This window comes from Canis lupus, chromosome 5 (assembly GCF_003254725.2).
Source record: "Canis lupus dingo isolate Sandy chromosome 5, ASM325472v2, whole genome shotgun sequence".
In the NCBI taxonomy this organism is placed as follows: domain Eukaryota; kingdom Metazoa; phylum Chordata; class Mammalia; order Carnivora; family Canidae; genus Canis; species Canis lupus.
Window position 1 is genome coordinate 28,111,261 of NC_064247.1, and position 27,735 is coordinate 28,138,995.

General features: G+C 45.2%; 1 protein-coding gene across 2 annotated transcripts in view; it reads left to right on the plus strand.

Moving 5' to 3' along the window:
- PDGFD (platelet derived growth factor D) overlaps positions 1-12,670 on the plus strand; it is a 227,737-nt gene extending 215,067 nt beyond the window's left edge. For both annotated transcript variants that reach the window (XM_025465701.3, XM_025465700.3), the window contains exons 6-7: positions 292-506; positions 9,815-12,670. In XM_025465701.3, the coding sequence (XP_025321486.1) occupies positions 292-506; positions 9,815-9,940 (341 nt within the window). In that variant the 3' untranslated portion in view covers positions 9,941-12,670. The remainder of the gene's footprint in view (positions 1-291; positions 507-9,814) is intronic.
- Positions 12,671-27,735: the final 15,065 nt, after the last annotated feature.

The following is a 27,735-nucleotide window of genomic DNA, read 5'->3' on the forward strand; positions in this document are numbered from 1 at the left end:
AAGGAAATTTGAACCAAAATAAAGATTTAGCCAAGTTTTGTAGAGTGTTTTGTTTTTTCTTTGTTGTTGCTGATTATGTAATTTATTATTATTTCTTTTGAAGGGCAGATGAGATCCCAAGTGAGTCAGATTTTCCACCTTCCATGTTAGGTTAATAATTGCTATCCCAAGGGCAGGTTCCATCCCTGAAGTAAGATCATCCTTGCAGCATCTTCCCACCCCGTCCCCAAGACACCTGCTGGGATGCTTTGCTCAGGGTCCTGTGCTGTCACACCTGTGTGTTTCTTACAGTGGACCTGGACCGGCTCAATGATGATGTCAAGCGCTATAGCTGCACTCCTAGGAATTACTCCGTCAACCTAAGAGAGGAGCTGAAGCTGACCCACGTGGTCTTCTTTCCCCGTTGCCTCCTCGTGCAGCGCTGTGGAGGTAACTGTGGCTGTGGAACCATCAACTGGAAATCCTGTACCTGCACTTCGGGGAAAACTGTAAAAAAATATCATGAGGTATGTCCTCCTCAGCTGCAATGTTATGTCATCTGTAGGGTGCTGGATGACCAGCCCATTACATACAGTTGTTCAGGTTGTTCACTGCACAAAGGCCCCCGGCCAGATAGATAATTGGGAGATGAAATTATACATGAGCTAAACTTGCCAAGCCAAATGCCCTAGAGGGGCTAAGTCCTTCCTGAAGAATGGACTCTTCTTTCTGATCTGTAGGACAATAATATCCCTGTTAGATTACATAATCAGATGTACAATGCAGTGCTTCAGTGTTCACATCGCCTCTTGGTAGGAATGTGATGGAATTCATAATGGCTGTCACTCCAAAATCTAGGTTCCTCTTACCAAATTCTAAAGGCCAAACTTGAATTCAGTCAAGTCATGAAGATATTAAGCAGAAATGAAGACAGCAAAATGTAAATTGACAGAAAGCATAGAGACTTTTTAATTCTCTAAATATGATAATATTTTTCTTCTAAAAATACCAGTTTTTCCTAAATACTGCAGAGTGCCACCTGGGGAATCAGCTTGGAAAGTATGCAAAAATAAGCAAACATAATTATGAAGATAAAAGAGGAACAGTTACCTAAGGAGGGCAGAGTTGTTCAGAGACCAGGACTCCATGTTCTTATCACGAGTAACACTGTGCTTTTTCCCTTTTAAACACATAGCACTTTATTGGCAGCAGCTCTGTTACTTCCCAATCATGGGAACCTATGGAGGCGCAAAATTTAGAGACTCAGTTTTCACATATGTGAAATGGGACTAAGAAATTATAGCAGATAATCACGTATGCAGTGGTTCTGGGGATGGAATAAAATAGTGCATATGGACTGCATTTTGTAAGATGTGAAACATCGTGTGGAAATGTGTTCAAGAGCATAATGTAAACAATGAAGCAGACATTATCGTTAGCAATTATTGTTTGAGTTGCTTTTCCTCTGTATCCACCAAAGAAAGGAATAGAGAGTGCTCCCCAAATAAAACCTTCAGCTTTGTAAAGCTGGGCTTTTTTTTTTTTTTAATCCTGAAAACAATAAAACAATACTAACAAGTTTAAGGAGGTGACTTTGGGAGCTAAATGAAAATGCATGCGTTATAACTGGTATTTTTAACTCGAGAAGTGCAGGAAATCACATGCCACCATGACCGTGCTTACCTTACACAGGGGAAATGCATTATTTTGAACCTACGTAGAACTTATTTTCTTAGTCCTAACAATTTCTTACTCCGCCCTGCCGTTTTCAAGGGAAAAACATGTTCTCATATCCAGAGAATGCTATAGTCTGTGTTCATTGTGTTGTATTTTTGTTTGACCTGATTACCTCTAGATTGGATGTTGTCCTTTGCATCTAAGAACTGGATTTTGTAACATTTAGTCATCTCCGAGGATCAATGCAGAATGCATTCATCAGGGTCAACTTAAAATATAATCTGGCAAGTGACAAGATCTCTACGTAGGCATGACATTGAGGAAACACATTCGAGTGCAGCCCGTTGATCTATGTGTAGAGCGCTCGATTTTCCTCTGGACTCTGCTCAGATACAAGTTACAGCTTCATCATTTAAATTGTTTATTGCGGAAATGGTCAAACTAAATATATACGCCACCCCTTAAAATCCCCTCACCTCCTAGACAGTTAACTCTACAGAATTCTGAAGGGCCCTTTTCTTAGTTCTTTCTTCTCTCTGTACACCTGGGCAGTTACCTGTCATTTCTGTTCACAATTAGTGTCTAGAAAGGCAAGTCCTTGATCTCAGGTCATCACAGGAGCAGGTCTAAGATGTCAGCATCTTTTTGAAGCTGCTCTCTGAAGCATCTCTTTGAAACATTGCCTCGTAGTATTTTTACTTCTGGGTCTGCAGAGCTCTACACAAAATCACTCTGCCACACTCTGGACGAAGGGACGAAACAGCATCAATCACCCTCGGCCGCCACGCACCTGGAACAAACATGCCTGGCTTGTTGCCCTGCGACTCCTGAAACACCTTGCAACCTGTCACCATGATCACTCTGTTGAGTGCCCCATGAAGATGAGTAGGAGGCTTGTTCCATTTCCAGAAGCAGGGGTTGCTTGAGTGAGGCTCATTAGGGGAAGAATCCTCATTCTTTGTTCTATTCTGTGTCTGTGTTCTTACCCCAGAGAAATGAGAAACCGGTTTCCCTAGCTTCTGGTTGTAACTGATGAGATGTGAAATGAGTTTCCATGGGGCATGAGCACCCTTAGGAGGGTAACTGGAATCTGACACATAAGCGGGCCTGCGTGACTCTGCGTGGGTATTTCTGCTCCACGTTTAAGGCATAAAACCTGAAAAATTATAAAGCTCTTAATGAAGTTTATATAACTGCTCTTTCCAGGGGTTGTGCTTTTTCTCCCGTAGGGGGTGAGCATTTTTCACTGTGCGACACAGTTACCTTCTGTATGGTTTTCTGTTCTCCTAGGTTAGTAGGCATCCTGTTAAGGTGTTTTCCTGTTTGTGCCTCTTGGAATACATAGGATACAAAAGATACTTGGGGTAGAGATCTTTCAAAAGGAAGGTTCCAGAAAACATACTGTGTAGACAATTAAAGGATGCAGTTATTTCAGTTCTCGTCCTTCCTTGATAGTGCACCACAGAGGAACAGAATCTTCCCTAGAAATATGGTGACCTTGTTTTTTTTTTTTTTTTTAGGATTTTATTTATTTATTCATGATAGACAGACTGAGAGAGAGAGAGAGAGAGAGGCAGAGACACAGGCAGAGGGAGAAGCAGGCTCCATGCCGGGAGCCCGACGCGGGACTCGATCCCGGGAACCCAGGATCGCGCCCTGGGCCAAAGGCAGGCGCCAAACCGCTGAGCCACCCAGGGATCCCCGACCTTGTAAATTAATACTGAAATGTTTTTCCTCTGGTCCCCTGTCCATGTCCATTCAGGCAACAGCCGAAAACTCAGGAAGCAGCAGAAAGAAAGATGGAAGTTCATTTCTCTCCTTCCTCTTGTGATTCTGTGGCGATGCTGCTTACAATCCCCTCTCCTGTTGAGTAGAACTTTCTGCAGTAATGGAAATGTTCCTTTCGGCAGCATCCAGTATGGTAGTCACGGCAATGTGTGATTATGGGCCACTTGACATGTATAGAACAGGAAACCGGACTTTTAATTTTATATGATTTTAACTAATTTAGATGTAAATAGCTACACACAGCTAGCAGCTCCCATACTGAAGAGCACAGTCTGGACCCATCTCTATTTCTGGCACAGTCATTCCTGGTCTCTGGACAAAATGGGGGAAAAATGACTTTAGAGGATTATTTTTATTTCACTTTAGAATTTTATATTATAAATTTGATTCCTATTATAGTTTAAGAGTTAGGAAATGTAAACAGATATTTATATCTGAACAAAAAGATTAATTGGAGGTTTTAAACTGTTGAGCTTCAGACTTGCGATAAAAGAATAGTACTTTTAGTTTTTTACATGTTTTAAGCATCTGCCATAGAAACAAATTTAGCTAAAATTGGAAATTGAGATGAAGGAGACAGAATTTTTTTTTTTCTAAGAAGTTTCTACTTTCTGGCAAAAGCAGTGAGATTTGGGGTTATGATGATAGCCCACCATAACGAAAGTCAATAATATTTCTTGTTCTAGAAATCGCATTTCTAGAGCTAGTGTAGAGTCTCCCTGTTGCCTCCTCTTTCTCTCTCTTTGGGTGAGACTTGAGACCACACTCCCATGGGCTCTTCCTGCTTTCCTGAGGGACAGGGCAATAGAACAAAACATTGCATGACTGGAAGGAAGACGTGGTGTGTGGTTCCAGCTTTGCCACTTGGGAGGCAGCCAAAGCCCCGTCCATCCTGCTGGGCCTGGGGACTCCTCCCTGCATCCCCACCATACCCCCACGATTTCGGGTTCCCAGACGGGCCTGAAATGATATGGCATCCATGACTGGTCAGCTATCCTATCCCACATCCCACCTTCCTGAAACTCTGTAAGGAACACAAGCAAACTGGTGGTAAAAGTGCTAAGTCAGTGGAAGAGAATGAACAGTTAATGTTGCTAGAAGAGTTCACTCGCTCATCAGTAGTAACACAACACTCACTTCATGCGGATGCTGGATAATCACAAGGATCTCAAGACTGGAAAGTTCACAACAGATGTGGGTGGACTCCTCTGAGAGGAGGTCTGGCTGTCCCTGCTCCGGCTCCCTCACAGCCCCGATGACTCACAGAGGGAATGGACTCTGCATTTAAGAACAAAATGTGCACATTCCTTCCTTTCTAGGCCGAGCTTCCCACATCGTTTTTGCAAAGCTGCCTCAGGGTGTGCTACCCCTCAGGTGGACAAGACCATCTGTGACATGAACGATCCTCTGGGCTAATTCCATGCTCTGACTTCAGAGCCCGCTGAGCCTTCCATTACGTTCTTTGCAGCGGGAGGCTGAACACACAGTTAACAACCCCGGAAGGTGCTGTGAAAATTGGGTAACTGCTTAGTTCTTTAAAGGCTGGACTGTAGGATGCCTGGGTGGCTCAGTGGTTGACCATCTGCCTTTGGCTCAGGGCATGATCCCAGGATCCTGGGATCGAGTCCTGCACTGCACTCCCTGCATGGAGCCTGCTTCTCCCTCTGCCTATGTTTCTGCCTCTCTCCCTGTGTCTCTTATGAATAAATAAAATCTTTAAAAATTTTTAAATAAAAAATAAAGGTTGGACTGTAGCATTCACCCCACAGTAACCCCCAGGGTGCTCACAGAAAAGTTAATGTCTACAGATAGTGAGGTTGCTCTTTGAGTATTTGTGAGTTTATTTACCCAGACTCTAATCCCAGCCTTCCATCACCGGCAGACTTCCTTTGCCAGGAGTCGTCGCTAAACTCTGTCAGCGGTGTCTTTCTTACAAGTATTTATCTTAAGACATGGATGGAGTGAGTCCTTCTGCTATGGTGTCCCACGTCTGCTGGGACCACTGCTGGCAGCTTTGGCCATTACCCAGGCAGAAAATAATATGTTATCCCTTCTCCAGATATTTGTCCATTTCGGAAAAATGGACTACCAGCCCTTAAAAATCTCAAGTCTCTGCACATTTTTCATAAAGTCTAGAAGCGTGGAAAAGCACAGGATGGAAGCAAAAATATGAAGCTTTTTTTTTTTTTTTAAGATCGGAAACCATCTGTATATGGAACACCACCTGCCTTAGAACTTGGGTAGGATCTAAAACTCTTAAGGATTCCTGCTTATACAGTGCATTTGTCCTGAAATATGTTTATGTTTCTATGTCAGCCATTAATTTGAGAACTATTACAAGGCCTTAACAACCTTTTTTTTTTATATATATATATACTCCCAATAAAGAAGAACCCAACTCAGCAGATAGCTTTTCTGCCAAGTTTTGTTTTATTAGTGTAATAGCTTTATGGCCATGATTCATTTGGTGGTTTATTGGCAACAAGGCAAGTAACCGAGGTGAAATATCTTTCATGATGTGGTAATTTGCAAACTGAACATCTTTGACTTTGTGCAGCGTTGTGAAAGCCACCAATTGTCTCAGTCATTCTCCGGTTAGTAAGAGTAAACTTTGCCTGGCTTCGTGTGGCTCTCCAGATTGTGGAGAGGGGTCAGGATGTCCATTTCCACCCACAGGTGATGAGAAATGGCTGGCTGCTCCTAGGTGGGCTCTTAGTTCAGGGCATGCTTGCAGCTGTGAGCCACAGCTCGGAAACGAGGAAAGCATTTGGGGATGCTCCTATTCCTAAGTATCCTTCAGCAGCTGTAATTAATTCAATGGTTCCTTCCATTTAGTAGTGACCAGATAACCTATAACCAGCCAGTTTGCCTTCACAGATAAAGGCTTTTCATTTCTCTTTTAACTTTCCATGCTCTCTCAAGTCAGCTTTGCTTTCTTCCTCCTTTCAATGCTGTGTACCTGAACTGAAGACTGTTACATGGTATGAAAGCTTTGAACATCAGTGCTGTGATCAGCCAGGAAACAGTCCAATTTCCACTTTGTTCAAACAGTGCTTTCCTGTCTTGTCTGAGAAAGTGTCAGCCAATTCATTTTTCTCTTCTTATCAGCAAAACACATATATACAGTGCCCACATTGCTTAATATAAAACTTAGGGAAAATCCCCACACATTTGGGAGACCAGTTAGAAAAACTGCCAGGGCTCTGTGCTCATCCGCAGCACACACTTTTGTTTGCCATCCAGTGAGAAAGCAAATCGACAGAGCCCTGATGATGTGGTGCCAGTCATCACAGCCCATGAGGCTATTGTCACGGCCTTAGCTCATCAGATGCTCCTCCTGCACATCTGCAGACATCTGGATTGTGTGGAGCCTTGGACAATAGTGACTAATTCATATTGGAGAAATTCTCCGTGATGCTGTGGAACTCAAATGCCCAATGCCTTCCACGGCAATCTGACCAAATACAGCCTAGCTCTGGACTTGCTTACCCATCGTGACAGGGTGTTCAATATCCCAACATGTAACACATTCTTCAACCGTTGTTGTTGGGTTTTTACTTTTTTTTAATGAAGAAGCTACATCTTTTTTTTTTTTTTCTAATGAAGAAGCAACATCTTTTTTTTTTTTTTTCCTTTTCTGTAGTTCCCAGCAGGAGAAAGCATGGGAGCCATAAACAGAAAGCAAATGTCACTGTAATTCTGCTCTTGATACTTTAAATCTTCTTCCAAAATCGTGAAAGCATTAGAAGTGGTGCAAAGCATGGGGCACATTCTTTGGCCTCTGCTCTATTTCCTGGGTTGTTGGTGTGCCAGCTGTTTGCTAGAGGTGGGAGAGAAGATGCAGATGCAGGGGGGAGGTAAAAAGGAGAGCACAGGAGCAAAGGCTTCTGGTTGGGGCCCCGCCCACCCAGGTGTGTTTCTTTAGCAGCTACTAGGTTCTCAACGTGCTACTGAGCCATGCAAACCAAAGTCCCTGTTTCACAGGTGAGCTAACCCACATGGAGTCAAATTCTGGTGCCACCAATCACCAGCTCTGTAATTTTGGGCAAGTAACTTAATCTCTCTTCCCTTATCTATGAAAAATTAGAAATGAACCTAACAGTTTTGCAGTGAGATCCAAATAATTTAGTATTTGCAAAGTCACTCAAAACAGCGTGTGGCATCTAGTAAGTACTCAATAATGTTGGTAATAGTTTCTGCTATCCTTGCCCTCCAAGCGTTTATAATCCAGCAGACAGAGGGTGATGGATTATATGGATTATATGGATGGATTATCACACATGATAATGGTGTGAAATTATATGGGACACACTGAGTGTAATCCAATGGCAGGAGGAATAGGGAGCTATGTCATCAGCCATCACACATATTGTTCAGACCAGCTTCACCAACAGCAAATACTTTCAGCCTCTGTGCCTCAGGCATGAAGTCTCCTAGGGTATCATCTCCCCCTCACTGTGGGCTCATATATGTTGTTCTGAAGCTCTGCTCCATGTAGGACTCCACGTTCCACTCTGGTAGCAGAGCCCAGGCTCCATGGCTTGATTGCAGGTTGAACAGATGAAGGGGTTTAGTCTCCTCCTCCCTGGAGCCCCCATGGCACAGTAGAGTTGGACCAGGGGTGGTACAGAGAGCTAGGACTCGGAACCCACTCTCCTGGTAGATGGTTCTGGTTTGTTCAGGACTTGAAACAAATAATTGTGTGAGGATGAGCAGATTGCTGGGAAGAGAATCCATGGTAAAGAGGCAGAGAAATGCCATGGAAAGTCCTGCAGATTCTAAGGCAAGATTTTGCCACACATTACCTTCAGCCTGGACCACGGTGTGCCAGCCGAAGCACATCAGGTCCCCAGTCTCCTCACCTGTGCTGCCCGACACCCCTGCGAGACACAAAAGGGAATCACAGGCACACAGAAAAGGCGCCAGTCCCAGTGTGCTAGGACCCTAGTGGACAGAACCCTGTGCCCAGGTCCAAGGGGCCAGAGGACCCTATACCCGGCACAGGGCCTCCTGGAGAGGCTCAGTCTTCCAATATAGACAGCAGACATAGGGTATGTCATCTGCTATGTGACAGGGTTTGCTGGAGGGCAAAAGAAATAATGTGTCTGTGCAAATCCTTTGAAAACTGCAAAATACAGCATAATTGTATGGTAGTGCCCACTGGAGTTTAGAGTCTGACAGGAAAATAGAACAAAAAATTGAAAGTAAAGACTAACAGGAACCTAAGAACATGAAGCAAAGAAGCAGTTAAACTAACCAGATCATTTATGTGAAAGTGCGCACATGATTTTACAAGTAATTGTGTCTGCAGTGAGCAATGTGTGATTCCAGTGAAGCCCACTGCAGGGGAGAAGTTAGCTTCCACATAAACCTACTAGAATCATGTTTCAGCTTTGTTTTTTAAAAATTTTTATTTAAGTTCCAGTGAGTTAACATACAGTATAATATTAATTTCAGGTGACTCAGCACTTCCCTTCATCACTCAGTGCTCATTATGACAGGTGCACTCCTTCATCCTCATCACCTGTCTCCCCCCCATGACTTCAGTGTGTTGTCTGTAGTTAAAGAGTCTGTCTCTTAAAAAAAAATTAAAAATTAAAAAAAGGTCTGTTTCTTGGTTTGTGTCTTTCTTGTTTTGCTTCTGAAATTCCACATATGGGTGAGATCATATGTTATTTGTCTTTCTCTGATTTTCCCTTAGCATTGTACCCTCTAGTTCCATCCATGTTATCACAATCAACTTACTAATTTTAAAAGGATATATTTATGAAGAAATGCTATATTGATAGGTAGGTATTAATGTCGAAAGATTCTAGTGGAGCCTGATCTGTTTTGACTTATAAAAGATGTTGTGTATTAACAAATATATAAGAACATAAGCACATTTCACTTTATTATGGCCACTAATCACCTTCATCAGGGCAAGATATTTTACCCCAATGAAACATTTAGCCACAGCAGCATATTACGTTCATGACTTTATTCACTTTATGTCTACAAAGTAATAAGTGCTCAGTATTGTATTTATCCATAACATATGCTTTGTTCAAAAGAATCTTTATGACAGTATTTGGAGCAGCACTTGGCATGAAACCGGCCCTTAGAAATCTATCAATATATGCCAGGACTCCTGAGCTTATCTTGGTCTGTAGGCTGGTGATGCAGGAGGCTGCTCTGTGATGAGCAGAACACTCCACGTCATGAAGCTGATGATTTAAGAATATTTACATGAGAGCATCATAATAGCAAAAATCATAGCTTCTATTGGTTTCTCAAAAGGTTGAGAACCAGTCATCATAAAGAGAATAAGGGATATCTAGTTGTGTTGACTCTCAGAGTTTTCTAACAGGAAATATACTTCTTGTCCTAGGTATTGAAGTTTGAGCCTGGCCATTTCAAGAGGAGGGGCAGAGCGAAGCATATGGCTCTTGTTGACATCCAGCTGGATCACCATGAGCGGTGTGATTGCATCTGTAGCTCCCGACCACCTCGATAAAAGAATGTGTGCCTACTTACCCTGAATACGAGTGAATCTTTAGTTTAAGGAGGGTGTAGTAAGAGATCCTTTTCCTGCCAGCAACTGAACTTAATGACCAGCCTGCAAAGCAGTGAGTGCAAGTGGCTGATGAGGTTCAACCTTGCTTTGTTAGCCATGGCAAGTAGAAAGCTATATCACTGACTTTTTATCCAAGAATATAGGATTGCATTTAAGAATAGTATCGGAGAATATATGCACATATATACACACATATATATATTCTCCATGTCTGTGTGTAAATACATAAAATGGTTTATTCAGTGTGTATGGCCAGGTACACCAGAGCTTACATATGCCTGAGTTATTTAGAGCCTTAAAATCTTTTAACAAATTAAGGGACATATTAAATACATGAAACATGGCCCTGGAAGATTCAGAAGATTAATTTGTTTATTTTTTAAATTTGAATCACAAAACAATCTTGGATCTTGCTCTTTTAAAGAAAACACCTTGTATATTAAAAACCAATAAATGAGTTTTTCTTACATATACATCTTAATTATAAAAAAAGGAAAAAAAAAAAGGCAAACTGTGGTTTCTGGGAGAAAAGGCACAGTCCTACCTATTTTTCCCGTGGGACACACTACATGCTTACCTATGTAGACAATAATTACCTATCTCCAGAAGCGTGCCATAATAATATAGATGCTTTAGAAATTAAGTCATGAAGTCCTCTTTTTATGCATCTTGCTGAGGCATGCAAATTCATTTAACATCTGTCTCAAAAAAACTTCTCAGGTTTTATTATTATAATCCTCCCAGAGACAATTTATGAAGTGTAGCAGAATTTTGAATTGTTTCTTTCTGAAAGCCCCTCCACAAAAGTAGTCCCTTTGGGAAATGGCATGAGGACTGTATGAGCCTTTAAAAAAATAGTGCTCATTGAAAGATCTGGGTAGTTTAAAGTAAAAATAGTGAACATAGAAATATTAACAGAACTGGAAATTGGATGGAATATTTGAGTGGATCCATATTTAATAACAGATCCAAACTCTCGTAACTATGCCAATTCATTTAATGTATCTTGCTTTTATGATCCCGTCTCTCTGAAATGCACACGTGGATTTATGATGGCATTTTATATTTGGTGAGCATCATGAATTATGTATACCTTAAAAGCCTTCGTGTATTAAAACAACCCAATTTTATTGATGTAGATTCCTAATCGTATCTTCACTCACCATTCTGAATTCCTGTTTCTGAACTACGTGATATCAGACTTGGGGTCTCTAGTGTTCTCCAGATCTGTGGAGCTGGTTCTAAGAAATTACCCTGAAAGTTACAGCAACACAAATTTGGCCTCGCGCCACCACTAGAAATCTTGGGTCTGCACCTGTGGTCATTACTGGTATTTAGAATAATTTTCCCTCCCTGGCTCCCCACTGTCTATTTGAAGAATTGACTCCCAGAGTAGGAAGTTCATCATTGAGGGCAATGCTGAAATCAGAGAGAGCTCTGGTTTTCTTGCTGCCTTGAAACAAAAAAGGGAGAGCCAATTTCTTCCGTGAGTCTTGGGCCCTACTGACCAGAACTAGTTTGGGGGTGCATGATGGGGCCTGGGTAAGCCCTGGGTCAGGTGAGCAGCCTAAATATACCTGGACTGAAAGCATGGGCTAAGTTCTCCACCATCCGCAATCGTAGGCCCCTCCCCTTTCAGTTCTTTGAGACCAAAGGTCTTTGGTTATTAAAGATGCACCTGTGAGATTTCCCTGGCAGCACCCAGTCGGTGCTTCTACCACAAGGGATGAGTGGTGAAATCACTGCATTGTTGGGTTGCCCAGAACTTCAGAAACAGCCAAAGCAGATGCACTCACAGTCAGGACTCCTCGACCCCTCACAGCCACCTACCACTTACCCTATTGGTTTATGTGCCCAAAGCAAAATGTGTCACATCACTCCGGGGTGTAGGGCTCATGTCACAGCTTTAAGTAAGAAAAAGTAGAGTGTTCTATCCAATTTCCAATAAAGCTTCCAGTCTGCAATCACCAGGATGGTTTTCAGTTAAAGGCCCCTCTGTACTTTTTATTTATTAGCTGAAATGTAAGCAGGCATAGTCATTCACTTTTGTTTCTTCTTTTCTGAGTGTTTTATTAAAATGTCTCCCTTGGTTATCTGTTATCTATTGCACTTCCAACACGTAGCCAATAAATCTGTTTCATTGCCATCAAAGGAATAAAAAAGCTTGCCGTACAAATTACATTTCAAAACAAACCCTAATCAATCTGCATGTCTGCATGGCTCACTCACCTGCAGTAATGCCTCTCATTCAAGATGTTCTTAGAGAGCAGAATGCTTTCATAAGGAGAATTTTTTATGTTTTTTGTTATATCGGTAACAGGCAGCTTTTTCTCTTGCAGCATTTCTCTGTAGCAAAAGTAAAATTCCTCTTACCTTTATGAAAAAAAAAATGTATTGCTTTTGAACGAAATTACTCCATTGTTTAGTTCCCAGTGGCAGTTTTAAAAGGTGTACAATGTTAGAAACTCACTTCGCCAATGTATGCAGCTCCGGGGCGGGGCACCAGAGAGCGAGCTGTCTGCTGGCCGGGCGCTTGGGTTCCGGGTGTTCCGGGGTGTTCCGGGCAGCAGGGCGGGACCTGAGGTTTTGCTGTTTTGTTGTTGCTGTTCTTTCGTTTCTGTGTCCCCACAGGGGCCTTTTAATAAATATAGTCTCCTCTGACATTCCTCACCTAAGAGTTCACAGCCTGTCTCTTCCTTAGGGGCCTGACATTGGTAACATCCAGACTCATTTCCCCTTTGCCTGCCCTGGCGGCTTTTCCATCCAGGCCCCAGCCCGGGTGTGAGTATGAACAGCTCTCGGGGGCCCATCCGTGGAGGGGCTGCGCTCCCCAGGACTTCAGTGCATGGTGTGGAGGTGGGGGCCGCGGGGAGGCCGAGCGAGGGGACAGCTCTCCTCTCTGCGAGGTTAGCTCTTGCTTTCAGCCTAGTCTCTATCTTCATCCTACTGGAGGCACGACGACAGCTGCTCAGTGTTGGGTGAGACTCGGCCACTGTATTTAGCTGAGCAATTTCAGGTTATTTGGGGAAAGGAAGTAGAGACGAGTATTCTGTGCCAAGAAACAATTTTACCATAGGAAATACCAGCTCATGTGTGAGTCAAGTGTGGGGGACAAAAGGAAGGAATCCAACAATGCTGTGCATGGCAGTTAACTCAGATAACTGGGATTTTTATGTAAAAATCATGCTAGTTATATACGTATATCAGCGGCATCTTAATGCACGTACCTTAATAATCCTCTGTTATTTCCTGAAGTATATACGTGTCCAGTTTTATTTACTCTGAGAATGACTTAACAGATGTCCAAATTGTTGATATCCTCCCAGGGTCCTCTGAAAGAGTATTAAATTAAAATTCATAGATTATTATTCATGCCTGAAATCCCAGGAAATACAGTTGTGTTTATCGACAGCTCTGATCAAATATGCTGGAAGAGAGAATATTTATAATCCACTGGTTTTTATTGACAACCACTTAAATTTTGTTGTTTTTAAAGATCAAGTTAAAGACGATGAAGGCCTGCAAGACTTAACATACAGCACGAGGGCGGGGTGTCTCCAGAGTATGAGGGCATCACCAGTGGGAATGCATGAGCAGCTAACAGCTCTGTTCAGGACTTCATGCTTGCTCTTCGTGTTACAGTCCTGAATTTGCAAGTTAACATGTATCTCTTTAAAATAAATTTCTTTTCTGTAGAGCTCTGTAAACATCCGTTAGCAGGACACATTGGCCTAGAGGGGAGCAGAGTCCCTAACAAAGCTTAATGTACTTAGCGTGGCACATTATGGGCCAAGAAATATTCATTTTCCAATAAAACCATTTGGCTCTCTAATTATTTTAAACTGTTGGATACTGGCTACCAGGTTTAGTGGCCAGGAACCAAATATTAAAATAACTCTTGGATTCAGTGTATATTTTGCATAATTCCTATAATAGAGATTCCCTTTTAAGAATATATCGTGGGGGGATCTCTGGGTGGCATAGCGGTTTGGCGCCTGCCTTTGGCCCAGGGCGCGATCCTGGAGACCCGGGATCGAATCCCACATCGGGCTCCCGGTGCATGGAGCCTGCTTCTCCCTCTGCCTGTGTCTCTGCCTCTCTCTCTCTCTCTCTCTCTGTGACTATCATAAATTAAAAAAAAAAAAAAAGAATATATCATGGGTCATGTTCTCTAGCCTATGTCCTCTCGCCTGAAGCCATATTACAAATTCATCCTCTTCTGGTATCTTCTGGCCTTTTTTTTCTCCCTATGACTCCCACATTCCTTCTCAGCAGGCTCTGCCCACCAATCTTTGGGTCAGAGGGAATCAGGATTGATGCCTGTTTTGAGGAGGCCCAGGACAGTGGGCTGCTCAAGGTGACCAAGAGAGTAAAGCTCCCAAAAAGTGAGCTCTTCATAGGCTTAGATCACCAACTCTTAAGGAATCACTGCTTTTCAAGAGTTGAACACATCAAGTGAATGTTTCCTATTATTGTCCATTTTGGCACAGACTTCAGAATGTGGTGGTGGATATGTACCGACTTCTATCACAGGAAACCTAGGCACCATCAATATGGGGAAAACTGACTACTAAATGTTTCATTAGTTCATTCAACAATAAAATGTATTAAAACACACTGTGTATCAAGTATGCTTTGGGGTCAAAACATAAAGTCCACAACAGAGGATAAAAGTAGAGGGAGAGATTCTAGGTGGGATAAACAAGAAGCACAAAGATCTCCCAGCAAAAATGCATAAGGTATGTGGCCTTTCAAAGAATGAAAAGTAGCAGAAAGGAATCTGCAGACACATAGTTGGTGGAAAGCTGGAGAAGGCAGGAAAGCATTGGGTTATGCAACGTCTTGTGTGGATGGCTACCGAAATTTTGTCATTTGCATGTTAGAGAGGAAGCCATGGGGGCTCTTGAGCAGAGCGGGGCTGCCAGGGTCTCGGGCTGTCAGAGAGTGTCATACCAAAGGTGCCATGACCCACTGGCCACTTTCTGGACCTTTTTCCTCATTTACAAAATCATAAGGGTAAGATGGAGCCTTTCTAATAGGACCATTCTGCATCTTGAGAAATGGCAACCTGCAGGAAAGATGGGGTAGGAACATGAACTAGAGAGCTCCTCGGAATTATGGGGATGAGGTGTCAGAGACAGAGTGGTGTCAGCCCCTGTGGTTGTGCAGGGTTTACACGGCCAGCTCCAGAAAGTGCTATTTGCAAGGAGAGCGAACAGGGGGCTTCAGAGGCCTTAATGACTCAATGAGAACAATGCGGGCTCAGCACAAGTCCTGGAGGACATGTGAGCTGGACTTTGGAGAGTCCTCAGAGCGCTAGTGAGGCAGGAAGGAGAGGCTGGCTTTGAGAGAAGAGCTCACAACTGTCTGAAGAGCCAGGGCTTGTTTTTTTTTTTTTTTTTTTTTTTTTTGAGCCAGGGCTTGTGACATTGGCTGGGATTCCTAATGAGAGCGGTGAAGCTGAGCCCATGAGAAAGAAGATGAGTAACAGAACCTGAAGGACACCCATAACCACAGAGAAGACGAAAAAGGTTCCAAAGTGTGGTGAATACCTAACAGGGCTGGTGAAGTGTCCAGCACTGTGCCAGACATGACAGATGTGGAGAACAATAAAATAGCCATGGTTCTGTCCTTATCATAAAGAAGGGATGGTAGATACTAGCAATCCACTGTATCTGTGAAAAGCAAAAGCATGATGCGAGATGACATACATTAAAAGGTAGAATTTCAATCAGGGCAGGAATTGGTCATTTCCTTGAGACATTGGAGCAGGGACAGAAATTTGAATAAGTGTTAGCCAACAGGAAAGTGAAAGGAGACTGTGGTACTAGAAATGAATATAAAATTGTGACTCAAAGTATTTTGAATTTTTAATTGACTACCGTTGCTATGGACTGGGTGTTGAGAAGGAGGTGAAAGAGGATGTCAGGGATTTTTCTGGGGCTTCTCACATAACAAACTGGGCAGACAGAGATGCCATTTATTGAGATGGGCGATTGGGAAAAAGAAGAGATTTGTGGTAGATCAAGAACCATTATGAGGTGTTAATGTCACATGGTCTTTGACAGGCCCAGTCGGAGATATTAAGTAGGCATTAGGTCATTGGGTCTGGAGCTCAGAAGCGGGTCTGGGAATGAGACATAAGCTTGGGAGCCGTCATCATGTTGCCATTGAAAGTCACAGGAATGGTGGAATCAGAGGACGGTGAAGAGCAAGAGGGAGAGCGATGACAGGACAATCATAAGAGTGTAAAAATAGCCTGAATGCCAGAGGTAGAGATTGTTTCAAGGGGACAGGGTCCATTTCATCAAGTATGGCAGACAAGATGACACCTATCGATTTATGTGCCCAGAAACTCCCCTGCTGACCCCCACATCCATTCTTTTTCTGGGAAAAGCTGCTTGGTCTATTGTGGCACCGTGCAGCCAGAGCTTCTGCTGTGATGGAAGTGTTGTGGACACTGGTGACCAGTGGCTACTGCATCAGATGGTTCAGCTCTAGACTCTAGGCATCACCTGCAGATCTGCAGCTGCAATAATGTGTCAGTACAATGCACACACATGCACACACGCATGCATCTCAGCTTAACATCCAGGGTAACCGTCCTTGCCCATACTAGGACCTAAGTCTTTCCCAGGAGAGATTCAGATAGTCTCTCTGGTTATTTGGATGCTAAGATATAAACATTAGTGCCTTTGGGCAGCCATGCTCCTTCTACATCGACCAGGAAGCCCAGAGGTCAAAGGACAAAGGAAGGGGAAGAATGATACAGATGTGCAGAAAGTAGCGGGCATCTTGAGGTGTCCCTTGTGCCCCTGGTTCCTGACGCCTGGCCACATTCCACTCCTGGGTTTTCGGGGAATGTCACGTGGTAGACGTATGAATCAGAGGGTAATGTTGTGGAGGGAAGAACTGTGTTGAAATCGAGGTTTAGAGTGAAAAGCACTTGCTAGAGAAGCTGATAAGTGAGTGGAAGGAGAGATGGTCAATTCCTATTACGGTGTGAGATGCTCTCATGTCACCCCAAACACTGAATTAGCGAGCCCCAAGTCACCACTCCCAGCCAATGGAAACACGGGGTTAGCTTCTGGGAGCATCTGGTCACAGCACTCTCCCCAAATGATAGATACATAACCTTTTCTTATGTGTGTATCTGGTTAGGGACACCTTATTTAATATGCATTATTGATTCACTAACATGGAACTCATGGCCGAAGAGCTATAATCTGTGCCTTACTTAACACGTGTATTTTTACCATAAGGCATGTCACAGCGTTCTCACACTTAAAAGCACCACATAGCTCTCTGCCGCCATGCCTGGGGGCCATTGCAAATGGCAAAATGCACCTGCAAAAAGCACAACGTGCATTGATTGTGCAGTTACATATGAATTTTCTGCAAATACAGAAGCTGCAAATAATATTGACTAATAATAGTATCTATTGAGTGCTCACGGTATCCCAAATTTTTCTGAAGCTTACATATTTTTACTTAATTTTCATACTAACCCAATGATAAATGAGTTTTCTGAAATTGAAAAATGAATATGCATAAGCTTTTATTATACAACGTTATTATAGTTATTATGTTCCATGAAGAGGAAACATGAAGCACAGAGAGTTTAAGCACCCAAGGTCAACAGCAGTCGGCTCCAGGCAGTTCTTCCACAGCCCACATCCTGCATCACGCTGGAACACCACCTGTCTGAGTCATTGGACGGGGTACAGAGCTAAAGAATTTCTTCATCAAAACCCCTCACCTGTAATCTCAAGCAAGGATCCTCAGGTCATCAGTGAGTATTCTTGTCAAGCTTCACCCACTCACTTAATAACTGGACATCTACTCTAGGACAGGCACAATTTTAGACACCAGGGCCAGTGAACAAGATAACAAACAACATATTGCTCTAGCTTTTGCAGAATTTGTAGCAAAGTAGAAACAAAGTAATCATATTTGTAATTTAATATACTGATTAGTGTTATTTAAAAAAAAAAAAAGCTAGAGAGACAAAGGAAGGTCTCTCCTAAGGAGGTGAGATTTTTGCTGAGATCTAAAGGAAGTGAAAAGTAGTAGGTGGAAATATCTTGAGAAGGAGCATTCCAGGCAAAGGAAACAGCAAGTGCAAAGGTCCTGAGGTAGTGACAAGCTAGGGATGGTGTGAGGAGCAGCAAGAAGGCTAGGGCACTGTGGACAAGGAACTCAATGGCAAGAAAACAGAAGTGAAAGAAGTAGGGCTAATTCGTATGGCTCTTCCAGGTCATGGCAAAGACTCTGGGTTCTTAGTGTGTTGGGAAGTCCTCAAGGAGTTTTGACCAAAGGAGCAAAATGTTAGAACAAGTGGTGAAAAGGTCCCTCACTGTGTATAGACTTGACTGTAGGAAACCAGACCATGGAGGACCATAGGCCCACGGGTGGAAAGAGGGGGCTGCTCCATGGAGGAATGGGGTTTCTCGAGCCCAGATCCACTGAACCTAGGGCTGGACAATTCTGTTACGGGGTGTCCTGTGCATTGCAGACTGTGTGGCCAAAACCCCGGCCTCCACACATGAGATGCCAGGAACAGTCTTCCCCCAATTTGTGATAAAACACACCTTTAGATAATGCCAGATACCCCCAGGGAAAACTATTTGTCCTCCTGTGACAGTCCCTGACCTCAGAGCATGACCTTAGCAACAAGACTCTAGCTTTCTCTGGGGTCTCCCCTCATCCTGCAAAGCTGCCTGAGCCAAACGATGTCGTCCAGAGAGGAGATCAAAGACCAGGATAACTAGCCCCAATGGGCCAGACCACACCGAGAATGCAGCAGAACCCCTCTGTCGGCTTTTGAAATAGACAATTGCCATTTCTGATGAATAAACTGTTAACTTCTAGGATAGTCATTCATTTATTCAACAGCAACAAAATCACTAAATGGCTTCTCTCATATATGCCAGGCACCATTATAGGGACTGGGGGCAGGAGACAAAACAGGCCAAAATCCCTGTCCCTGAAGACTTACAGTGACAGGCGGCAGGTAAATAGGTAAAATGTACATGCTGTGTGAGAGAGAAGTAAGCACTATGGCTATAGGTAAATAAAGTCGGGGAAAGGGGATCAGTAGTGGAGGGGAATTCAATTTTTGATAAGGTATTCATCTAAAGTAAAGGGCCAAGGATATAAGGGAGAAAGCCATGGATATCTGGCAGAAGAGGATTCTCAGCAGAATGGAGAGTAAGTGCAAAAGCCCCGAGGTAAAAGTTTGTTCGGTGTGGGGCTGCAAGGGCATAAGCTAGATTGAGTGGCAGGAGATAAAGTTAGGAAGCTAATAGAAGCTGGATTTTATTGAGTTTTTTAGGTGTTTATAAGGACTCAGGTTATAATTACTATGGATCATTAGTGGTGTTCAACAAACATTTCAAATTGCCCTTCCAGGCCCCCAGGAGAATTGTATTTCCCTGCTCCCATAAAGTTAGGCATGTGATAGATCACATTATTTGCCCAATTCCTCACTCATGTGTGTCCATGCACCTGTCCTGGCTTCACCCTATGCCTATGCAGCGTGGACTTCTTTAGCCCCTAACGGTGGTTTTGACCACATGACTCACTTCAGACAAGAGGATGAGAAGACACGATGTAAGAAGGACTTGAGATGTGCTTCCACATGGGGCTCACCCTCCTGAGCTTCTGCCATCGCCGCGAACCAAACAAATCCCGACGATGTGGCTCGCTGGTCCGCTGACTCGGCGAGGATGAGAAATGTCAGAGAGGGCTCCCGTGCACGGCCTGCAGCTGAGAGCAGGCAGCGGGGCGCCTGGTGTTGGCCAGCCGACCGCCTGCCGGCCAAAGCCAGGACAGGTGAAGTCCCCTTGTCACGGCCGGAGGCCCCGCGGCCCCCCCGGCCCCTGCTGCAGCCAGTGAGGGGCAGTGGATGCGTCCCGGGGACGCCGTCGACCCCCATGGACGGCCCACGCCGCAGGGTGTGGAAGCCGCCCTCTCCTGGCTCCCAGGGCCTGTGTGGGGCGGGGTCCCCAAGGACTCATCCCAGGTTATAGCCTGAGAAAGACATAAAGCTCGAAAGTAGCAGGTTTCTGAGTCTGCAGCATAACGTGGCTCGGCAGGTGCACAAAGTCCCTATGGGGTTGGAGGTGGGGAATCAGGAGGCTTGACTCCTCTGTAAAGGGCTCTGGCTCTGTTGGGAACAGACTGGGGCGTGCAGCCGAGGCTGATCACCCGAGACAGATCAGGATGCGGCTAATGCCACCGTCACACAGGCGGCAGGTGAGCTGGCCCAGACACCACGCGGCCATGGGGAAGCAGATGCTCCGATCCTGGGACATTTGGGAACTCCCGGGACTTGTGGGTGGCTAGGACGGGTGTGTTAGAGGAAGGGTCTGGGGTGGGGCAGGGGGGTGGGAGCTGCATGGCCTGAGTTCGAGAACCTTGGAGCAGGGGAGGCTCGAGGGGGGCTGACTGTGACGCGCTGCACGCAGCCAGAGTTGGCACCCCGTGGAAGGCAGGGATGCAGGAGGACGGCCAGGCCAGGGTGCGAGGACGTCAGGCATGATGCACGCACTGAGCTGGCATGGAGAACCAGGAGGCCGATGACATCACCGGGGAGGTGACAGTAAATACAGGCGGGTTCAGGCCCCAGGTGTCCTTGGTTGTCGGAGACGTGAGCAAGCATCAGGAAGAGCCGGGGGAGTAAGACGAAGTTCTGACGCGGGTGCGGCTGCACCAAACATCTCCCCCGTCTCCCCCGTGCCCCTTCAGCGCCACTCTGCCAACCCTCCACCTGCGTCTCCGTCCCAGGAGGCACCTCTATTGTGTTTTCTGTTATTCTTTTTTTATTTCACATTTGAGATATTTTTATCTGTGCAGGAGCGTACAGTAGTAAATGGTTTCACGTGTTTCCAATTTGATTCAAAATAGTAACCTCACTAACCGATATTCTTCAAAGTAAAGATAATGTGATATACCCTGGTGAAGTCAACTGAAGAGTGCAAGAAAGAAACAGAATGAAAGATGAATGGATAAAGAAGCTGTGGTCTATGTATACAATGGAATATTCCTCAGCCATTAGAAACGACAAATACCCACCATTTGCTTCGACGTGGATGGAACTGGAGGTTATCATGCTGAGTGAAATGAGTCAATCGGAGAAGGACAAACATTATATGGTCTCATTCACTTGGGGAATATAAAAAATAGTGAAAGGGAATAAACGGGAAAGAAGAAAAAATGAGTGGGAAATATCAGAAAGGGAGACAGAACATGAGAGACTCCTAACTCTGGGAAACGAACTAGGGGTGGTAGAAAGGGAGGTGGGTGCGGGGTGGGGGTGACTGGGTGACGAGCACTGAGGGGGGCACTTGATGGGATGAGCACTGGGTGTTATTCCATATGTTGGCTAATTGAACACCAATAAAAAATAAATTTATAAAAAAAGAAAGAAAGAAACAAAATTTCATAAACATAAGCGAGTGCGGCCAGCGAGGGGTACGTTACTTGGCTCCACCCTCCTGTGCTTCGTGTATTTGTGTGTCGACTGTTGAAGTGTGCTCGGCACATGGTGTGCCATTACTTGCACGTGTACAGCACGGTGCGTGGACCTGTGTGTGGTTGCGCCGTGCCCTCCCCACCCCGCCCCGTCCCCAGTGAGGTCGCCATCTGCCCTGCACAGCGCTCTTAGGATACCACGACTGTGTTCCTGTGCTGGACCTGCCATGCCCGGGACCTGCTCAGTCCCAGGAGGCTGATCTTGATGGAACAGACCCTCACGCCCTCCCATGTGGGGTCGGTTGTCTCCCGGGAAGGAGCTCTCACGGAGATGAAGAAGAGAATAAGATATCAGTGGCTCTCTGCTTTAAAAATGCCTCAGAATCACTTCCAAGGACTAGTAAGCCGAGTGCTGGACCCCATTGTCAGCAGGTCTGATTCTTCGCAGGTCCACGGGTAAAAAAAGGTGTTGCATTTGTCAGTTCCCCGGAGACACTGGGTGCTGCTCGGCAGGGACCATGTGTTCAGAGCCGCTGGGCTGGGGCTCCAGTCCCCTGCTTTCATCCTGGTGAGATTGCGTCAGTGTGGCTGTGACCCTCATGTGGCCTGCACTGCATGATTCTGTTTCCTCTGGAATTCCAGTAACTTCCTCTTGCCCTCAGATTCTCAGAGGTGCTGGCACTTCCCTCCCAATGGCCCCAAGTCTCTTCTCCGGCTCCTCACCTGTGCCCTACTCATAACTTGGTCATTAGTTTCTTTGGAAATGCACCCTTTTTTAATCACCCCAATTTGAGTGAGCCATCAGGGCCACTGATATAAGAGTCCTGGAGAAAAATGGATAAGCAATTTTGAAAGGCACACGTAGCCACTAGTGTTGAATGCTGAAGGGACAAACAGGATGAGGATGTAGAAACACCATTGCATTCTGCACTTGGAGGTGCATATTGGAGACAAACGCCAAGCAGGGTGCATTTGAGAAAGAGAGGCAGGAGGTATATACCTGCAAAGGAATCCAGTCCTCTTGAAGATCTAAGTAACAGGAGGCCAACGACTACGGGGTCTCATGCCATCGGTGGGTCAGCCTCCTAGCGCCTGAACCAGGCACACCCGGGAGGCATCCTACCACCTGTCCCTCTAACCTCAACACAATCCACATCCCATATCCAGCTACAGCAGTGGGTCCTCCAGTGTCAGGACACTTCGGAATCACCAAGACGGGCCTGTTAACCCAGAATGATGGGCCCTCTCTCCAAATGGCGATTCCATGGGTCTGGGATGAAAGCCAATTGGTGACACTTGAGCAGGTTCCCAGGTGAGGCGGACGTTGCTGATCATGGGACCACGCTTTAGAAATCACTACTCCATCAGGGATTTCTCCCACACCACCTTCCCGTTTTGTCCCTGGCCCATCTGGGCTCTTGTGACATTCACTCGAATTACCACCACACCCTCCAGACCATCATATCACAAGCAGGGAGGTCAAAAAAGTCAAGTTGTTGTGGCTCTGGGGGCTATTGTACAGGAGTTCTTTGGTTTTCCTTGAAGTGTGTGTGTGTGTGTGTGAATGTGACCTCTGACCTCAAAGGCTATAGGGAGGCTCATCACCTGCTTAAGAAAGGGATGAGAGTTAGGTCACCATTAGGAAAAGAACAACACTGAACTTTGAAGTTGTTTGTCTCACAAAACATGGTTTCAACCTCTCTTGAGAACCATCAGACCTAACGAGTTTTTAAAATTATTTTAAGCACTTTGGTCATTCTTCTTACCAGTTACATGATTCATTCCTGTTTCAGATTTGTTCCTTCAAAATCCATCTTGTACAAACAGTGCGATTTTTCTGTGAGCTAGTACTCAGCATTTTCAGGAAAATAAACTGGTAAACTGTCTGTAAAGCACAAAGCAAGATTCTCTCTCCACATCACCTCCATAGAATTACCACGTACTTCTGTGTTGCCGGTGACACACAGTTGTGTTATTTTCATGGTCAACCAATCTCATGTAAAGGTGGATTAAAATCCTCTGAAAGGATAAGTATTTGATCTTCCAAATATTAGATATTGATTTAAGATCATTTCCCCAAATGGCTGAGACCAAGCATTGAATTTGTAGAGAAGCTAACGGTCCTGTTAAATCCACATGAGAAAAGCCAACAGCCAGGGACCGAGGTGTTGGGGGATTTGGCAACCCATTAAGGGCATTGGGTCATCAGGCTGTCCGATGTCCTGCTCAGAGAAGGACATTTTCATTGGTAAGAAAGTAAATTTTATTTCTTTTAGGAGATAATTTGTACTCCTTTTGTTATAGATTGGTTCATGAAAAACTTAGAAATTAAGGACAAATAGGGGCACCTGGGTGGCTCGGTTGGTTGCACATCCAACTCTTAGTTTCCATTCAGGTCATGTTCTCAGGGTCATAAGATTGAGCTCCATCTTGGGCTCCATGCTCAGTCAAGAGTCTACTGGGGATTTCTGCCTACCTCGGTCTGCCCCTCCTGCTTGTGCTTGCAATTGCTCTCTAAAATAAATAAATCTTCTTTTAAAAAATTAAGAACAGGTAGTTCTATCTAAAGTAAATGATGCGATACAGGGAGATTACAGTCAGTATAATTTTTGTAGAATGTGTCTTTGGTCAGGTGAGAATGTGAGTTGGCACACGGATGGTGACGCTGGGAGGAAGGAGAGAGAAGGAGCCCTGAGGAAGGGGACTGGGTTGGGGGCCGAGCTAGGAGCTCTGTGCCCAGACGAGGCTGATCAAGGGGGCAGGGACTCTAGGGAGGCTCTGGGTGGCACCCGATGACTGTAGTCCTGCAGCCAAGAAGGAATCCAGGGTTCTGACCAGCTGATGGAAATCATATTACTTTTTATGGTCCAAAAAATTATAGGAGGTGGGATAAGAGTACCACAGAGCAAACCAAACCAAAGCTTACTTGGAGGGGCTTAGAAGAACCGGGAGCACGGGAGCCTCATCGCAGCCTTCTGCTGAGCAGAGCTGATGGTACCTGAGGCCTGTCATCGACCCAAGTTCCTTTCGGAGGGCACCAGGCTGCTCACGAATCTTAGAGGAATAGATGTTGGTAAAAAGAGTGAGCTAAAATGGCAATGGGGCGGGGAAAAACACCCCCCCACCCCCTGACCTCATCCCAGGCTGTGGCAGCAGCAGCATTTCCAGGGACAAGAAACATTCTTCCCGTTCCCCCCTTAGGGAGCCTGGGCTGACCCCGATCCCCAGGCCAGGGCCCCCTCCTGCAGGCTTCCGGGAGCAGGACCTGCCCTCTATGCGAGGAGCACACACTGTGGTGATGCTCCCCAGTCCAGGCAATACTTGCTGTCACATGCACGCAGTAGGTGCTACGGACACTTCTCACTGCTTCACGTCATTCACTCACGCGACTTTTACAAAACCTTATTCTCCTGTGCACATCTTAAAGAGGAGAAAAGTAAGAGAGAGAACATTTTAGGTCACAAAGCTAAAACAGTTCAAGGCCAGAAGTTCACTGAGGAAGTCTGGTTTCAGGGTCTGTGCTCTTAAGCACAAAGTGTTGACCTCCAGACGTCGGAGAAGATGCTTTGCCTCTGGTCCCCCTTCCTCACCTGGGAACATGCACAGTTGGATTTACGACAGTAGAATTAGGACCAACACTGAGAGCTGTGAGCACACCGTACGCATCTGTAGTTTGCTCACGCTGCTTATTTTGGCTAGAAATTCAGCTCGTGCACATTCCCCCTCCTCTGTTTGGTCCACATCCTTCGGAGGGCCCTGAATGCCACCTCACAGAGCCCCACACGTCCTCCTGCCCCCACCTCCTGAGCCGTGATGTCACCCACAGTGTCAGACCATCTCCATAGTGTTCACGGCACTTCGCCCTGGTATCCCTGCATCCCCATGACCATCCCCTGCGCTGCCTCGGAGCCCAGGGTCTCTACAGATCCCATCTCTCTTGCCTTCACCTTCCTAATGCTGAAGACACTGTGTGGCAAAGAAAAGGTGTCAAACTGGATTAACTAATCAATTAAATGTCCTGAAAACCATTGTCTTTCTTGGCATGAGCATTGCTTGGACTGTATTTCACCAACTAGATACTTTGTCTAGATGTCCATAAGAAAAATAAAGGAAGAATGTTCCCTTCCTTACGGGGAAGTTAGAGGATTTAAAAGATAAATCAGTTCATTTGAATTGTGCTAATACTCTTCACCCCAATTGTCATTACTTGTGAGCAATGTCTGTGTTTGCTGCTGGGGATGAAGTCTCTGAAAGCAGAACTCTATTCTCTTTCATGGTCACCTGTCTACCCCCAGTGCTGGGCAGTGACTGACACGTGGTTAAGTGCTTGTGGCCACTTTGTATGAGTACAGAATGAGCTATGAGCTAAGAATCGGAGACCTAGGTTTGTCTCTCGAGTCTGCTGCCAACATTCTAAAACCTTGGGGAAGCCCTACCCATCATGATTTCAGCTTGCTTCCCCTCAGAATAACAATCGAGATCAAGAAAAGTATAGGTTTTATTTGGGTGGATGTGGATATATATGAGATTTTAAACAGACGGTGGTGGTAGGATGGTGAAAAATACTTCGAGTCACTGAGCCAATTGTCTGTGAGGGATAGCCCCAGCTGACTGACTCCAGCTGTCACCCAAGGCAGAGATCAACAGGACCCTTCAGGGATCAACTGCTCCCTTCGTGGGAAGCAGAGCCAGCAGCAGTAATGGCTGAGCGATCTAGCAGAGATGATGATCCAGTGACCGGAGTGCCCCGGCATAGACCATCACTTCCTTTCCAGGGCTTGATATCTCTGAATCTATGATACACGCAGCTGGAATGAGATAAAAAAACTGTTTGGAAGTACCTAGAATCCAAGCACTCAAAGGTTACTTCAAAGAGGTGATGAGTGGACATATTACCATTTCTACTTAGTCCAAGCTCTTCCTTTTTCATTTGAACTCACACCAAGTTTGGGGCAAAGGGAAAACTTGCTCTTTCTCTTATTTGCATATCAGAGGTTTAATGTGCACAAGACTGGAAAAGCACAGGGGTCCTTCAACCTTTCCTTTATTCTGCCTGTAACAGCAAACTAGAGGAGCTGAGGCTGGAAATGCATTCTGGGACTGATATGCAAATGAGAACACCCAGCTTCACACTTGGCAGCTTCACATTCCTGTGAAGTTGAAATTTTTTGCTTTGAAAGCAATGTCGAAAAATTGCAAGAGATGTAAGCGTGATGTCAACTATTTGTATTCCACTAGTGTTTTTTCAAAAGATGAGGGACCTAAAGACCCATAACATGTTGAATAACCACAGTCAGAATTTTCAGCAGCTTCATTTCCAGCTGCTCAGCATGGCCACAGCTGATAGGCAACCTCTGGATGCAGCAGCTGTCCCTTGAGGTAGAGCAGCTGCAGTCCTCCCCACCTCCCACACTCCCAGGACGGGGAAAGAGCCAAAGAGAAGGGACAAGCCAGTCACAGGCTGTTGAACACAAACACACAGCTACAAATTCTGCAACTCGAGCAGCATTTGGCATCCTCTTCCCGAGGAGGTGGCCGTTTCCATAAAACAAATGCAGCTTCCCAGAGGTCAGTGACAGAAATGTAGGTAAGAAACTGAGCAACCACATTCTGTGTTAAGCATGTTCATTAAATCTCCAGTCTTCGTCACTACAGGGTAAAGTTTAAAACACACAACAGCCTCCCAAAAGAGGCTGATGTATTCATGGAGAAATAGAGCAGTGACTGGGGGCATTACTGAATGCTAATTTTCTCTTGGCCTTGGGGAACCTGAGACGCCCCCTAGCCTTCCAGGCAGCCAGGGTGCACGTGTGGCCTGTGAGCTGGGGAGATGGGGGAGGGAACGCGGCACCTGCTGGGCTGGACTGCAGGTATTTGGAGGCCAGGGGCTCTTGTGCTCCCACACCAGGGTGCGGCAGCCCAGTGCTGGAGGACCCCCTGGGCCATGAGACTGTGGCACAACACAGGCTGGATTCCTTAGTAAAATGGACGGTCTTAGGAGAATTTCATTATATACAGCTGTGTTGCACAGTGGTGGCATTCCCCCAAAAACTCCTCAGGGATACTGCTTTTGCGAGAAGAAGACCCTAGACTCGCCACAAATGAATCTAGTTACCAGGAAGAGCCCGTCCAGGACCAGATGGTAAACATGGAAACTGTTTAGAGCCCTGTGATGGAGCAGCCATAGAACAAGACAACAGAAGTCATACAAAGAGACACGTTCAAGACGTAAGGGCCATCCACGGAGAAAAGACACACTT